General features: G+C 36.5%; 2 protein-coding genes across 4 annotated transcripts; one reads left to right on the plus strand and one right to left on the minus strand.

Annotated features, from left to right (window-relative positions):
- Positions 1 to 548: 548 nt before the first annotated feature.
- LOC104119580 (peptidyl-prolyl cis-trans isomerase CYP71) lies at positions 549 to 9,631 on the plus strand. 3 transcript variants are annotated; one of them, XR_691486.4, is made up of 15 exons: positions 549 to 881; positions 3,489 to 3,574; positions 3,694 to 3,782; positions 3,884 to 4,123; positions 4,258 to 4,379; positions 4,927 to 5,002; positions 5,182 to 5,289; positions 5,408 to 5,584; positions 5,727 to 5,944; positions 6,427 to 6,559; positions 7,126 to 7,349; positions 8,453 to 8,606; positions 8,850 to 8,969; positions 9,150 to 9,197; positions 9,287 to 9,631. XR_691486.4 is itself a non-coding variant. In XM_009631125.4 (14 exons), the coding sequence occupies exons 1-13, from the start codon at positions 709 to 711 to the stop codon at positions 8,931 to 8,933; spliced, it is 1,884 nt and encodes a 627-aa protein (XP_009629420.1). In that variant the 5' UTR covers positions 549 to 708; the 3' UTR covers positions 8,934 to 8,969; positions 9,150 to 9,631. The 3 variants fall into 3 exon arrangements, 2 of the variants coding, with proteins under 2 accessions (XP_009629420.1, XP_009629431.1); XM_009631125.4 differs by having other exon boundaries at positions 9,150 to 9,631; XM_009631136.4 differs by lacking the exon at positions 9,150 to 9,197.
- Positions 9,632 to 10,447: 816 nt separating this feature from the next.
- Positions 10,448 to 12,600, minus strand: LOC104119592 (large ribosomal subunit protein P2A-like). The gene is made up of 4 exons (XM_009631144.4): positions 12,455 to 12,600; positions 12,257 to 12,352; positions 10,835 to 11,064; positions 10,448 to 10,723 (listed from the first exon to the last, which is right to left on the minus strand). The coding sequence occupies exons 2-4, from the start codon at positions 12,342 to 12,344 to the stop codon at positions 10,697 to 10,699; spliced, it is 345 nt and encodes a 114-aa protein (XP_009629439.1). The 5' UTR covers positions 12,345 to 12,352; positions 12,455 to 12,600; the 3' UTR covers positions 10,448 to 10,696.
- Between the last annotated feature and the right edge of the window lie 1,355 nt (positions 12,601 to 13,955).

The following is a 13,955-nucleotide window of genomic DNA, read 5'->3' on the forward strand; positions in this document are numbered from 1 at the left end:
TATTTTTTTTTTAAAAATTAGATAACAAAAGCAGTTTATTACAAATCGAAAAAAGAACTCACGATAAAGACGAATTTGTTGTGATTCAATGACAATTTTAATATGTTGAATCTGCTTCCAAAATCTATCCAAATGTTTTTAAATTTATGAATAGGCAAATAATAAAGTAAAGGGAGAAAAAGTGTATGTGGGGCGGGACGGGACGGGTTGAACCACAGAAATATGCCATATGGGGCGGGGCGGGGCATGTTAAATTTTTTACGGGTTAAAGTTAAACCCGCACCGCTCCGCCTCGTTTGCCATCCCTACTTTTACTCACAAGATGTTCAAAACTTCAAAAGAAAACTATACCGATAACACAGAAACTTAAAAAAGAAAAAAAGTTCTTCTCGAAAAAGTTTTGAGAGAAAACCGTCATAGTTAAAACATGTGGACTGATCTGACGAAAAATAATAAATCGTGTGGACTAAAACATAATTTTACATTTTCACTCAGAAAAGGATCCGAATTCCGAACCCTATTGCTTCAACTCGGTTAAAAAGAACCCGATTTCTGAGTCAAATCGACCGGGGACTCACTCCAACAGCATCTATAAGCTCAGCACCTTTCAAACTACAAAAATTTTCTAACTTTCTTACAACATTTTCTGCAACAAATCGGAGTGAGTTCAAAACCCTAGAAAAGCAGTAGCTATTGCAAAGGAGATTGATGGAGGAAGGAGTTCAGAATGAGAACGAAAATCCGCCGTCGGCGGCAGTGACGGCGGTGGAGGAGACCGAAGACGAGACGGTTATTGGACCGGGTCCAGCTCCTCATGTTAGTAAGAAGCGTCCTCTCCAGTTTGAGCAAGCCTATCTCGATTCCCTTCCTTCGGCCAACTTGTAAGTAGTACTATCAACGATCGAGATGTTTTAAGTGTATATTTTCGGTTTGTTTTGTGTTTAGGGTCTATTTTTCAGTATTTTCTAATACTTGATTCTTATTTCATATTTTTTCCACATAAGTTATGTCTGTATTGGCAATGGAGTTCAATATTGTAAACCACACAATGCATTTGTTATGCATTATTGTATACCGAAAATCAAACGGTGTATTATATAATTTTTGGGATCATGGTAGTGGCCGCGCCAGCTTGCGCTCTACAATACCGGTACTTCTCCACCAAAGCTTAGGCAGATGGGAGGATAAACCTAGTGTTTTTTGCCTCCGCTCGGACCTGAAGCCTAGTTTTCAAGGTTTCTTACCACTTCATTGACCGCTAAATCGCGCCCTTGAGTGTGAATGTTGTATTAGTATTGAGAGATTAAATTAGTAATGTAAAGATTTATGCATATTAATAATTGAGAATTTTATGTCCAGATTATTTTTTCTTGTGCGGTCAACCAAACAACTCCAAGTGCTCTGGGTGCTTAGTATTGTGGACACTTGTTGGTGGAGAGAGACTGTTCTGTTGGGAGTTATCAGATTCTGGCTTTTACAGTTGTTACAATTTGTAATCTTAGGACCTCTCTGAAATGCTTAATGGTGGCATTGTTCTAATTTGGCTAATTCAAGTTTATATAGGTTTCTGGGGTTGAGCATATGATAGCAAATTTCTTGCTAATTAGCTGGGACAAAAATGTGTTCGTACTTCCGTTGTATTTTCAATGCGATGCTGTTGTTTAGAGAGGTCAGCATTTATCAATCAAATTGTCATCTTTAATTATAAGACAAGGATGGAGATATGAGTGAAAAAAAGACCAAACAAAAGATAGATTATAGACACGAAAATCAAAGAGATATTAAATAAAAAGGGAATTTACAAGCAACCCGAGGTATATTTAACCTTTGAACCTCAAATATAATCCCAAAAAATTAAAGGTAAAATACAAGAAATTAACAAAGGAACATGGAACCAATACTTTACATTCAACAAACCACCATGGGTATTTGAAACCTAAGACTTCAAATTGAAATTAAAGTATAGTTCCAAATCAACTAAAAGGATAGTTGAATTACCATAAAGACTACTCAACTTGAATGGCAATCCATGGAAGTTCACTGAAGAACATATGGTTCTTCCCTAAAAACGCACAAGAGAGTAATCTCAATTCATCAAAGTTCAGTGCTAAGGCCCACCTAACTTGAAAATATTAAAAAGTTGCAAAATGGCATAGCACTGATTGATGGCCGAAGTTCCCCTCTCTAAACCCTCTAACGTGCTGCATTGGCTGAACAGTTCTTCACATTGGGTGCCTGGTGATTATTCAGGGTGTAGCCCTACGTCCAGTCAATAGTTCCTGGAAGCTGAATTCCAAGATTTGGTTGAAATGCTTTACAAGCAGAGCACATCTTATGCGAGTTCGGACTTATTTAGGTTTTTTTTTTTTTTTTTTGGGGGGGGGGGGGGGGGTTGCTTTTAGTGTAGTCATATCATCATCATAAGCTCTTGGTAAGGGAGGAGTAGGTTTTTCCAGATTTATTGGTTTGGATTCCTAGTTCACCAAGAGAAGTGTTCTCTTTACTTGGTTGGCAGTGAAGGAAGCAACTTTGACGACCGAGAAAGTGAGAGAAAGGCAGATTACATAAGTTAGCTGGTGCTTCATGTGTAAATATTCTGGTTAAGATGTTCCTCTCCCTGCATAGTATGCTGGAAATTCGCTTGTGGTGTGAGTTTTGAGATGACTCTGGATATAATTGCTGATGCCTGATCAGCCAGAACAAGAAGGAAGTTTCCAAGTGCCCGGATGTTGCCCCACTAGCACCTATGTGGGTCCTGTGGAAGGGAAGAAATAGGAGAGTTTTCGAAGGGATAGATAACTACTATCTACATTTGAGGAGTAGCCTCTCATTTGCAGTTTCATTTTGGTGCACCTATGAAGTTCCAAAAGACTGGGTATCGTTTATAAAGAATCATATTATGTTGTGGATTCTCTACTTTTTAATATACAACTTGTATACGGGAGATGCTTTTATTGTTAATAAAATTATATACCTTATCAAAAAAATGTAGTTGTTGTCAACTGACATGTCGAGTTAACCTTTTGTCCAGTTAACAGTACATAACACAAACAATCATCAAACTAACTTCATTTGCCAGTCACCACTGACCACTTCCACGTACAGATCATCTGATGAATTTTGTTATTATTATTGTTTTTTTCAATTTTGGACTCTTTGGACTCTATTCCGTTATTTTCACTTATGAGTCCAAGAATCAAGTGTATATATGGTAAGCTTGGGTGCATATGATCTATTTACTCCAGCTTGATGTAAATGTAAGGATGTGTCTTTGTTTAAATGTAGGTTAAATTTATATTCTTCATGATTGTGCCATAACTAGGAATTCCAGTATTTAGAAAACATTTCATTATTTCATCTAGCCGAAAACTCTCATGAATGCTCTTGTACCTTGTTCATTACCAATTCAATAAAAGTTCTCTCTTTTTTTCTCATTTTACATGATCATATCAGATATAGAGTACTAAACCATGTAATATGCAATGCAGGTATGAAAAAAGTTACATGCACCGAGATGTAGTCACTCATGTTTCTGTGTCAGGAGCAGATTTTTTCATTAGCGGGAGTGCTGATGGTAAGGCAGGACATATGATGTTTGCACCAATTTTTTAAATTTCTTGATGTTTGCACCGAGATTTCTTCATTTCTTGATGTTTGCATAATTTACCAAATGTTCTCCTCTTTATTGTCCAGGCCACCTGAAATTTTGGAAGAAAAAGCCCATTGGTATCGAGTTTGCAAAACATTTTAGATCTCATCTTGGACCAATTGAAGGCCTTGCAGTAAGTAGCAATAGGCTCTCTGGCAGCAGTACATTCTGCTCCTGTTTATTATCAGCATTATGATCAGAGCAATACATTAGTTTACCTAAATTCCATTGCAGGTTAGTGCTGATGGTATGCTTTGCTGTACAATCTCAAGTGACAAGTCTCTGAAAATATATGACGTAGTGAATTTCGACATGATGTCCATGATACGACTTCCATTCATACCTGGTTGTGTTGAATGGGTATATAAATTAGGGGATGTCAAAGCTAAGCTTGCTGTTAGTGATCGGAACTCCTCTGTTGTGCATATATATGATGCAAGAGCTGGTACAAATGAACCTATCATAACTAAAGAGGTATGTCCAGTAAACCATCTCAAAAGTAAAGGTTCATATGACTTCCGTGCAGTTTTAATGTCATGTTAATATGAAGTTTCTACCAGCACTCGCATGACCAAATCTCTTATCCTTTTTGTTGTCCTCATCATCAGATACATTTGTGCCCCATCAAGGTCATGAAATACAATCATGTCTTTGACACTGTGATATCAGCAGATGACAAAGGGATCATTGAGTACTGGAGTCCTGCCACTCTTCAGTTCCCAGAGAATGTGTATGTTTTCAAGTTCTTACAGTAACTTACCTTGTATATGGTCCTTTTTAGGGGACAATAAATCGCATTGACTTCAGGGAGCTCAAAAGCCCCAAAATGAGTTTTAGATAGATCCAATTTGAAGAAATGGTATTACATCACTATTTACGTGATCCAAGAACTCATCTTTCCTTTTGTTAGATTGCCTTTTCTGTTTTTTTTTTTTAGGGGGTGGGGGAGTGTATCAATTTTCAAATTTTAAACATAGAGCCTTGTGAAATAGATCCTATATGACCTTTATTAGTAGATCATTTCCGCACCGTATGTTTTCCATTGTGGTTTTAGCATTTATTCATTTCCATAGAGTAGTAGTGAGAAATCAACCATTTATGTTTTCTTAAAATCAGAATCAACCATTTGCTTTTTGTTTTACACTATCTAAGAAAACACTCTAGATTATTTAATATATAGTTTTTCACACTTTCTTTGCCATGTGCAAGAGGTTGTCTCTTGCTCCTAATTGTAATAGTCACCTCTTATACTTATCTTCTTATGTTCTTGCCTGCAGGGTGAATTTTAGATTGAAGAGTGATACTAATCTCTTCGAAATTGTGAAATGCAAAACTGCTGTTTCTTCTATAGAGGTATTACAGTAAAACCTTTTGCTGGAAATTATGTGTACTTCTGACCTTATAACTTGAATTGAAAAAGTTTCTTCTGCTATACGCATCTCAAGTTAGCTAAGCAGTTTCAGATTTCTCAGTCTTAGCAATCAGTAGATAGTCTTGTAAAAGTCTTACCCTTTTCTCTTCTTTATTTCTAGCTAAGCCCTGATGGTAAACAGTTCTCTGTAACTTCACCAGATCGTAGGATTCGTATATTTTGGTTCAGGACAGGTAAACTAAGACGTGTGTATGATGAATCTCTGGAGGTAAGAGATTACTCCTTATGTGTACATACACATGTTTCTTTTACTTTCTCTTCTTTTTTTTTTCTTTTTTTTTCTTTTTCTTTCGGGTTATAATAAATAAAAAACTCCATCTCTTTAGGTGGCACAAGATCTCCAGAGGAGTGATGTTCCTTTATATCGGCTTGAAGCTATTGATTTTGGGCGAAGGATGGCTGTGGAAAAAGAAATTGAGAAAACAGAACATGCACCACAACCTAATGCTGTTTTTGATGAAAGTTCCAACTTCATTATATATGCAACTCTCCTAGGAATTAAAGTAAGAAAATGTCCATTAGACTGTCAAGAATGCAATTATATTGCAATTCTTGGTACTTGTACCATACCGGAGTTATGAATAAGCTTCATGCTTCTTCGACTTTCATTTCTGATTTTGGATTATTTTTTCTTTGTATTGTCAGGTTGTAAATCTACATACGAACAAGGTATCTCGTATCCTGGGGAAGGTGGAGAGCAATGACAGGTTTTTGAGAATTGCCTTGTATCAAGGTGATAGAAGCAGTAAAAAAGTAAGAAAAATTCCTGCTGCTGCAGCAAATGCCAATGAAAGCAAGGAGCCCCTGATAGATCCGACTCTACTTTGCTGTGCTTTCAAGAAACATAGAATCTATTTGTTCAGGTATATGCGTAGTACAGTACAGAGAATGAGTAGATTGCTATCTTGAACTTTGTTGCTTTTCAATCACTGTTAATTGTATGTTGAACCTTTGAACCTGGACCTTCTCCGCTGCACTAACCTGCTCAGTCTAGATTTTAGTGCTATGCTAAAGGAAACATGTTAACAGTTTTATCCAAAGTAGTCCACGTATTTTATGTTGGCTATCTCTGTAAGGTTCACAGGAATCGTTCTGATAGATGCTTACATATTAATTTTTCTACTAGAATTAGGATTTAAAGCAGTTTGAAAACAATTACGACTAATGAGAAAGTTTGAACACACAGTTGCCTGCTGTACTCTTCACTCCTGGATGTTTTAGTTGGATGTTCCATACTTCCAAAAAATGATAAAAATAGGCAGTCTTGTCGTCTCATCCTTTAAGAAACCAGATTTCTTTGTTTATACTTATGCTTCACGACAGCTCATGACTTGCTCTATAACAGCCAGAGAGAACCTGAGGAACCTGATGATCCTACCAAGGGAAGAGATGTCTTTAATGAAAAGCCATCTGCCGATGAACTTTTGGCTGTATCTGACATAGGGAAGTCTGTCACTACATCCCTTCCAGATAATGTGGTGAGTTATAGTTTTATTTGCATTTATCAGATCAATATAAAATTCCGGATAGGTTTAAGGTGGATATCCTTTTCCATGAGTTCATGGGAACAGAACTCTTTAGGAGCTACAATGATTGGTATTGTTTGTGGAAATGTTTTAAGTAAGATTTCTTTCTGTTTTTTTTTTTTTTTTTGAGAAGGAGGTTTTAAGTAAGACTTCTTGTGTGCTGCACTGCATATAAACCAAGTGAATGGATCCTGAATAATGGATTTACTTTCTTCTACTTCTGTTTTCTGATTCCTGATCAATCAATGAATGAGTTGAAAGGAAAGCATGTTACCAAACTGCTGCGTTGAGAATGGTCTTCATAAAATAGGAAATGAGATGGACAAAGCCTATTTGTGCTCTTGGCAATCTTTCTAACTAAAGATTAACAGTTCTTGTTTCTGCATTATTTGTGGTATACCTTAAAAGATCATATTTTTTCCAATACCACTACGCTTAGAGGCCCTTCGTTTTTTCTCTGTGCTTATCCTAGAAAATGGACACAAATTTTGCTGATTCTTTCTTTTACTCTGACCTAGGTCCTGCATACCAGTATGGGTGACATTCACATGAAGCTATACCCTGAAGAGTGTCCAAAAACAGTGGAGAACTTTACAACACACTGCAGGAACGGATACTATGACAATTTGATATTTCATCGGGTCATCAGAGGCTTTATGGTTCAGACAGGAGATCCATTAGGAGATGGCACGGGTGGCCAATCTATTTGGGGAAGGGAGTTTGAAGATGAATTCCATAAAAGGTATGTTCTGTATTTGCAGATCTTATGCATAAATACATTATATGACATGCTTTAATTTTTGGTTATTACTTTATTTCCTCGACTCCGTACTTTCTTGATATGTCATGTTAGAGGGGCAATACTTTTGATGATGATGCTTATGCAGCTTTGGAATAATGAACATGGTGGGATGCGAGAACAGGAAGTCTAAAGGCCTGCATGATAGAACATTTTTTCCATTCGGGTGTGAAATGTATTAGGTTTAGTCGACCACATGTCATTGCTTTGAGCATCAGTCAGTTTTAAGTGATCTGCACCAATCAATGTGTGCATAAGAACCCCAATGAAAATGGTAGGAGAACGGAAGTACCCAATTTGTGGAGTAAATGGATCCATAGTAACAGTACTGTGTAATTTATTCTTGTTCTTTCAATTGCTGCTGCTTTTGTAGCAGATAATGCAATAGAAGATTGCCAATACATAGTTTTTAAACTAGGGTTGATAAATGGCCTAAACCGAAGTCGGTTTTGCTTTCCTGCTTTAATTGACTGACTGTTGACCATGATTTCATCAGTATTTGGATTTTGAAATTTTCAGTTGCAAGTAATTGTATTGTTATTCTGCCTTGCAACAGTGGCGGAACTTCCATGAATTTAACTATTAAAAGACCTAGCAATCCCATCCCCCCCCCCCCCCCCAACTACCACCACCACCACCACCAAAGAGAAGGATCTTTTCATTTCTTAGCTTTTGATTTTAACATACAATTCTAATGGTTATGATTACGAAAGCAACTAATCAAGTTTATTGAGAAGCCTGTACTCCATTCATGGAGCCACCAAGTGTACCTTTGGGAACGGAGCATAATACTCTTGTATATTTAACATTTGGCGTAGTTTTCTTCCTGCTCGACTCTGGAGATTGTTTGCGCTTCCTTTGTTGATTCTTGGAAAAGTTTTCTTTCTAGGTTCTAGGAAGTGGACAGCTTAGTTATTGCGTGAAATAACAGCTAGCACCACCTCATTTGAATTTAACTTTATCTCTGGCATACAGCTGATAACACATTTTCTAGTTTATGCTTCAATAGGTAAAGTTAATCTGATCAATTATATTGGTCTGTGCAGCCTGCGACATGATAGACCCTTCACTGTCTCGATGGCTAATGCTGGGGCAAACACCAATGGCTCTCAATTCTTCATAACAACTGTTGCCACTCCGTGGTTGGACAATAAGCACACAGTTTTTGGCAGAGTAGTAAAAGGAATGGACGTTGTACAGGTATTGGCTTCTAATTCCTCCTCCGGTCTGCGATGGATTGATTACTGAATGAATATTAGACCTGACTCAGATCTTCGACTCTGTTTAGCTGTATTTCTAGTTATTTACCAGAAAGTTGTGAATATGCTATGGTTTAAATGATAATTGTTGCAGTGTGTATTATGTCATTATGTGGTATTTAGTGTACGACTACTTCTTGGGACCTCATTCAGGATTTCTTTTTTTCCTTTTGGATTATGACAGTCGATAGAGAAAGTGAAGACCGACAAAAATGACAAACCATACCAGGACGTAAAAATATTAAATGTGACTGTTCCAAAGTCTTAAATGGGTTCTTGTTGCGGCTGTGCTCCATCATGGAAGGTATACAACTACTTATTCTGGATCATTGGATGGGTTAAAACAACTTATGGCGGAATCTATTGGCAGTCCTCGTTGGACCCTGATCTGACATGTAGTCTGTATAATTTTTTACTTGTGGTATACTTCTCAAATTTATTATACCATCCACTTTTCGCCTTTTGAGATTTTTTGTTCTTTTAGGGAAAGCTTATCACCATTCATGTGTTCATCAAATCGGGCCTCTGAGAGGTTGAACTTTACTTCGCTCAAGTTGAAAGGATATTAGCAACTAGGACCTGTCAGCTAATCCTGTACTGAGCCAGCATTTTCCATTCCAGATTCATTACTGGGACAGGAAGGAGCTTTGTATCAATGTTTTTGCTTTGCTGAGGTGGCTGCTAATCTATGGAGTTAATAGCTAGGTTTGCGGTACAAATCAAGATTGCATCAATCGTTATGTTGTCTCTCGACTGTGTTGCGAAGTCTCACCTATTTTACTAGTTATGTCCCGAATTGATCAGAACCCCCACGATTCTCCATTCCGTTAATTAACCTTGTGAACTTTGGGTCTTTTGATGTGTCATCGGCTATTTTGATTGTAGCTGTGTAAGTTTTTTTAATTCTTTCCTTTAACTGCTGTATCATGTGATCAAAATTTTAAGAGGTGAAGTCGCTTCTATTCATCTTGCATTCTTTACTTTTTAAAGTTCCACGAACTATTTCCAATTCGATTAGATTTGAAGTGATTAACTTTGAGCTCCTAAACGTGTAGGTCCTAATTTTGCCAAAATGGATCCCTCGGTAACATCTAAACATCAAACACACAAATTACGTCTAAGGCATATTGACATTTTGACTCTTATCAAATTGTGAGCATTATGCCTATAGAGGTTCTGTCTGCAAGTTTTCACCCACAAGGTTGTAGGCAAATGTAACGCAAGGCCTAAGAATGACAACTCATGACTCACGAGACCTAACATCTACAAACCAAAGAATTTCTACATCGAGCTAAAGCTGTCCGTTTAACTTCCTCGTGCGCATGAATTTTCTACGAATCTCACGTCATTAAAAATGTAATAAAATGCTTCACTCAATACAATGCACTTAATTATACTAGGTTATTAGACAATTTTCCATGATACCATATCAGATATTACGGTATGAAGAGTTATATGTCGCAAATTAAAATAATCTAAAAAAGTAAAAAATCCTTTTCGGTGTAATGCCTCAAACACAAGTTCTTTAACGTTACCGCTTGCAGAGCTAATATTGGCCTACATTCCCTCACCAATTAATATGCATTCGTAATTCTACCCACATAATATATCCATAACAGCTCTGACATCAAAGACGATTATACAATGTATAGCCAGAGGATAACTCGTAATGTTCTACTCCTGCTATGCACTAATTAGAAAAGCAGTAAATACCCAGAAATAAAATTCGCTTTCCCTAGTCCTCGTAAGCTTTAGCCTGAGTGTCAACTAATTAAAATTCACTTTGCACGATAACTTCCCATAATGGATTTAGAATTGGAAGTTGTAACGACTTAAACAGGCAACAAATACATCAAAGCTAAAGGGTGCAAACAAATCCAACAATACTGTAATTTCAAATTGCCTCGCAAAATTTAGGTACCTTCAGCTAAACTAGAAACAAAATCAGTAAAGTTGACAAAAGAAGTCCTAGAATAAACTCAGGGGAACTGGGAACAGGACATTTCATACAGAGGCCAACACTGCATTCCTCTAATCGAAGAGACTGAAACCCATGTCCTGCAATATTAAAACCAGAAAACCATGTTAGCAGATATACAAGATATTTAGGAGTAAACATTGTCCAGTGCAGAAGGAAGCCAAGGCTCCTAGATTGACAGAGCATCTTACATCATCAGATTCCTCTTTCTCTTCCTTCTTCTCCTCTTTCTTCTCCTCAGCAGCTGATGCTGCAGCGGCAGCGCCACCAGCAGGTGCAGCTACTGCAACACCACCACCACCACCACCACAAGGTACTGAAGCCAACTTTTCTCTGCCAGCAGCAATCAGCTCGGTGATATCCTTGCCCTTTACTTGAGACAAGAGGAGATCAACCCTATCATCATCAGCCTCAGCTCCAACTGCAGCACAATTTTGAATATGAGAATTCAAAACAAAGAGTCCCCAACATAAAATATACAAAGACTGTACAGTAGTCAAGTCAACAAGAAGAAGACATTCTTATCAATTCAAGATGTCTTTGAAAAACCAAGCAATACAAATGGATGACAGTGCTATCCCATATGCAAGAGAAGAAAATATAATAGAGTACTCCGTTCTTATGGATAGCTTCAGACGGTCTTGCAAATAACACAGTTAATTATTTTCCAAAACATAAACAAAAATGATAGAATAATAGCTAAAATGTAGAGAGATCAGGTCACTTGCACCTCCTAGTCAAGAAACTTGATCCAACCTCGAGTTTGATAGCAAGGTGCTTTATAACAATAACTTCATAGAATTAATTAATTGCTTCCCGCAAACACTCCTTACTCTTTTTTCCGGACCATCAAAAAAGCAATTAGTAGCATGTATGAGAGCTGAATAATATTTTTTTTGCAGGCAAAAAAATAAAATAATAAAATGAAATACATTACTTAATTAGACATGTACACTTCCCCCAAAACACGTCAATGAATAAACCAGTTACACACAAGCACATATGTCAACATGTTAAAGGATCCAGTACTATAAACAAACATATCATTCAGAAATGGGATGCACTAAATCAGTAAAAACAGAAAAATCTATGAACACAGAAGAGAAAATCCTGATCTTGGAGTCACAGAATTATACAATTTCACTTGTTACTTTAGCATATATCAAACACACATATCAACTATATGAATACAAAATGAATGGGTATCACTAAATCAGTAAAAATGAAATTTTTTATACTGGAGCGAAAGATCGTTACGCCATTTCACTTGTTACTTTAGCATACATCAAACACACATGTCAACTATATGAATACAAAATGAATGAGTATGCATTAAATCAGTAAAAACAGAATTTTTATATTGGAGCTAAAGATTGTTACGCCATTTGCTTGTTCATTTAGCATACATAAAAAATGTATCAACTATCTTAAGATGAACATGAAATGGGTATACACTAAATTAAAACAAAACAATAAACTATGAATAACAAAGTGGAAAGAAGCTTCGCAATGGGTTAATGGGTATCTACGTTTATACATCTCATTTTCACCCACATCAACTATTTTTATAAAAATAAGGCAAAAAAGATTAGGGATGTTAAAAATGGGAATACCTGAAGCAAGGATTTTCTTCAAATCTACAGCAGATGGGGAGGCGTTGCCACCCAACACAGCCAACAAGAAAGCAGCGATTACCTTCATTTTCTTCTCTACAAAATCCACACAAAAACAGAATAGATTTTCAGATATAATACGAGATTAAGGCAGAAGAAACGAAGAATTAAAGAAAGAAAGGTGAAAAAGGAGATTACATATTCGAAAAGCTAGGAAAATGCCTTCAAATGGTTGGTCTTGGCCTAAGGCAGCTGTTAACAAAGAAAGAGGAAGTTAGTGGTGAATGCTATGTATATATAGTTAGGGCTTCTCGCCTTGCTATAGGGAGTGACCAATAGAGATTAGATCTCCACCGTTAATTTTACCCCTTTTATTTTTGTTCAACTCTTGGATCGGCCCAGAGGTCTCGATTGCTCTGGTGGTAAACGTCATCCACTTTCAAGCAATAGGTTGTGAGTTCGAGTAACCCCAAGAACAGGGCGGGGAGTTATTGGAGGGAGGGAGCCAAGTTTCTATCGGAAACAGCATCTTCTCTACCCAGAGTAGGGTAAGGTCTGCGTATACACTACCTTCCCGAGACCCCACTAATGTATTATACTGGCTTGTTGTTGTTGTCTTCGATTGGCCGGAGAAAAAGACGTCGTGATTTCTTTTTCTTTTTCTTTTTCTTTTTTCCAGTGAAAATAATTTTGAACTTGTCAATTTGGTGTGAGAAGAATCGGTTTTTGAGGGTTAAAAGCTTAGTTTTTAAACAGTTTCCTTTATATTGTTTTGCATATCAACTACTAAAACTTTGGAAAATACTTACTCGGCTTCTATATTTTTTCTAATTTAAACTTTGGTAGTTGTATTTGTCAAATATATTGTTCTGTAATGATAAAAAGTGTCATTTTATATAATGATCGATTTTCGTGATTGCATCAATTTCTTTTCTTTTTTTCTTCTTATTTTACCTCTTTAGCCTATCTTTTTAAGTACTACTTTCCTTATAATAACTTTACTTCATATTTTCTTGTAATTTTGCAAGTTTCTTCATATTATTGGTATGTGTCATTGTAAAACAATGTGAATTGATCCACTCTATCAAATTTATCAAATCAATATAGTATAATACAATATGAAACAATATATAATAACTATCCAAACAAATCGTAAACTCCGTCTATATGAGCTTGGTCATATTGCTAGCCCGAAGCCTGAATAAAAAGAAAGTTGTGATAAATTTACCAACTAGCAAACTTATGACTAAAACTTAGAGTATGTGTACACAAAATCTCTACTTGGCTCAATAAAAAGTATGAATATTTCCTTTAGATATCGAGTTAAATTTTGATGCTTATTGGTCAAAAGTTATCGTGAATATAGGATCCGAGATCCAATTATTTGGCCAAAGTTTATTATTTTAATAGTACCCCTTATGGTTAATGTTCAAAACTATGAAATTTGGCTCACATGGAGAACTCAACGTATTTATTCTTTAAGAATAGTCTTCTAATCATGATTTTGAGCAATGTGGGAACGAGTAGAAACCTTCAAATCATCAAATGGGCGCTCTTGGAATGGGATTGTTCATTGACTTATAGGTGAAAATAGCATGGGCTAGCTAGTTTTTGGATTGGTAATTGAAAAATAGCCAGCATTTGCAAAGTCATTGAAAAATAGCTACTTTTTTTCTGCAACACAAAAAGTTCCAGCATA

This window comes from Nicotiana tomentosiformis, chromosome 11 (genome assembly GCF_000390325.3).
Source record: "Nicotiana tomentosiformis chromosome 11, ASM39032v3, whole genome shotgun sequence".
NCBI classification, from domain to species: domain Eukaryota; kingdom Viridiplantae; phylum Streptophyta; class Magnoliopsida; order Solanales; family Solanaceae; genus Nicotiana; species Nicotiana tomentosiformis.

Coding starts and splice junctions, on each gene's coding strand:
- LOC104119592 (XM_009631144.4), bottom strand. CDS start 12,344: ATGAAGGTAATCGCTGCTTTCTTGTTGGCTGTGTTGGGTGGCAACGCC. Junction 11,065..12,256: donor GAAGAAAATCCTTGCTTCAG/GTATTCCCATTT, acceptor ATTGTGCTGCAG/TTGGAGCTGAGGCTGATGAT. Junction 10,724..10,834: donor AGAAAGAGGAATCTGATGAT/GTAAGATGCTCT, acceptor TTAATATTGCAG/GACATGGGTTTCAGTCTCTT.
- LOC104119580 (XM_009631125.4), top strand. CDS start 709: ATGGAGGAAGGAGTTCAGAATGAGAACGAAAATCCGCCGTCGGCGGCA. Junction 5,945..6,426: donor CATAGAATCTATTTGTTCAG/GTATATGCGTAG, acceptor GCTCTATAACAG/CCAGAGAGAACCTGAGGAAC. Junction 7,350..8,452: donor GAAGATGAATTCCATAAAAG/GTATGTTCTGTA, acceptor TGGTCTGTGCAG/CCTGCGACATGATAGACCCT.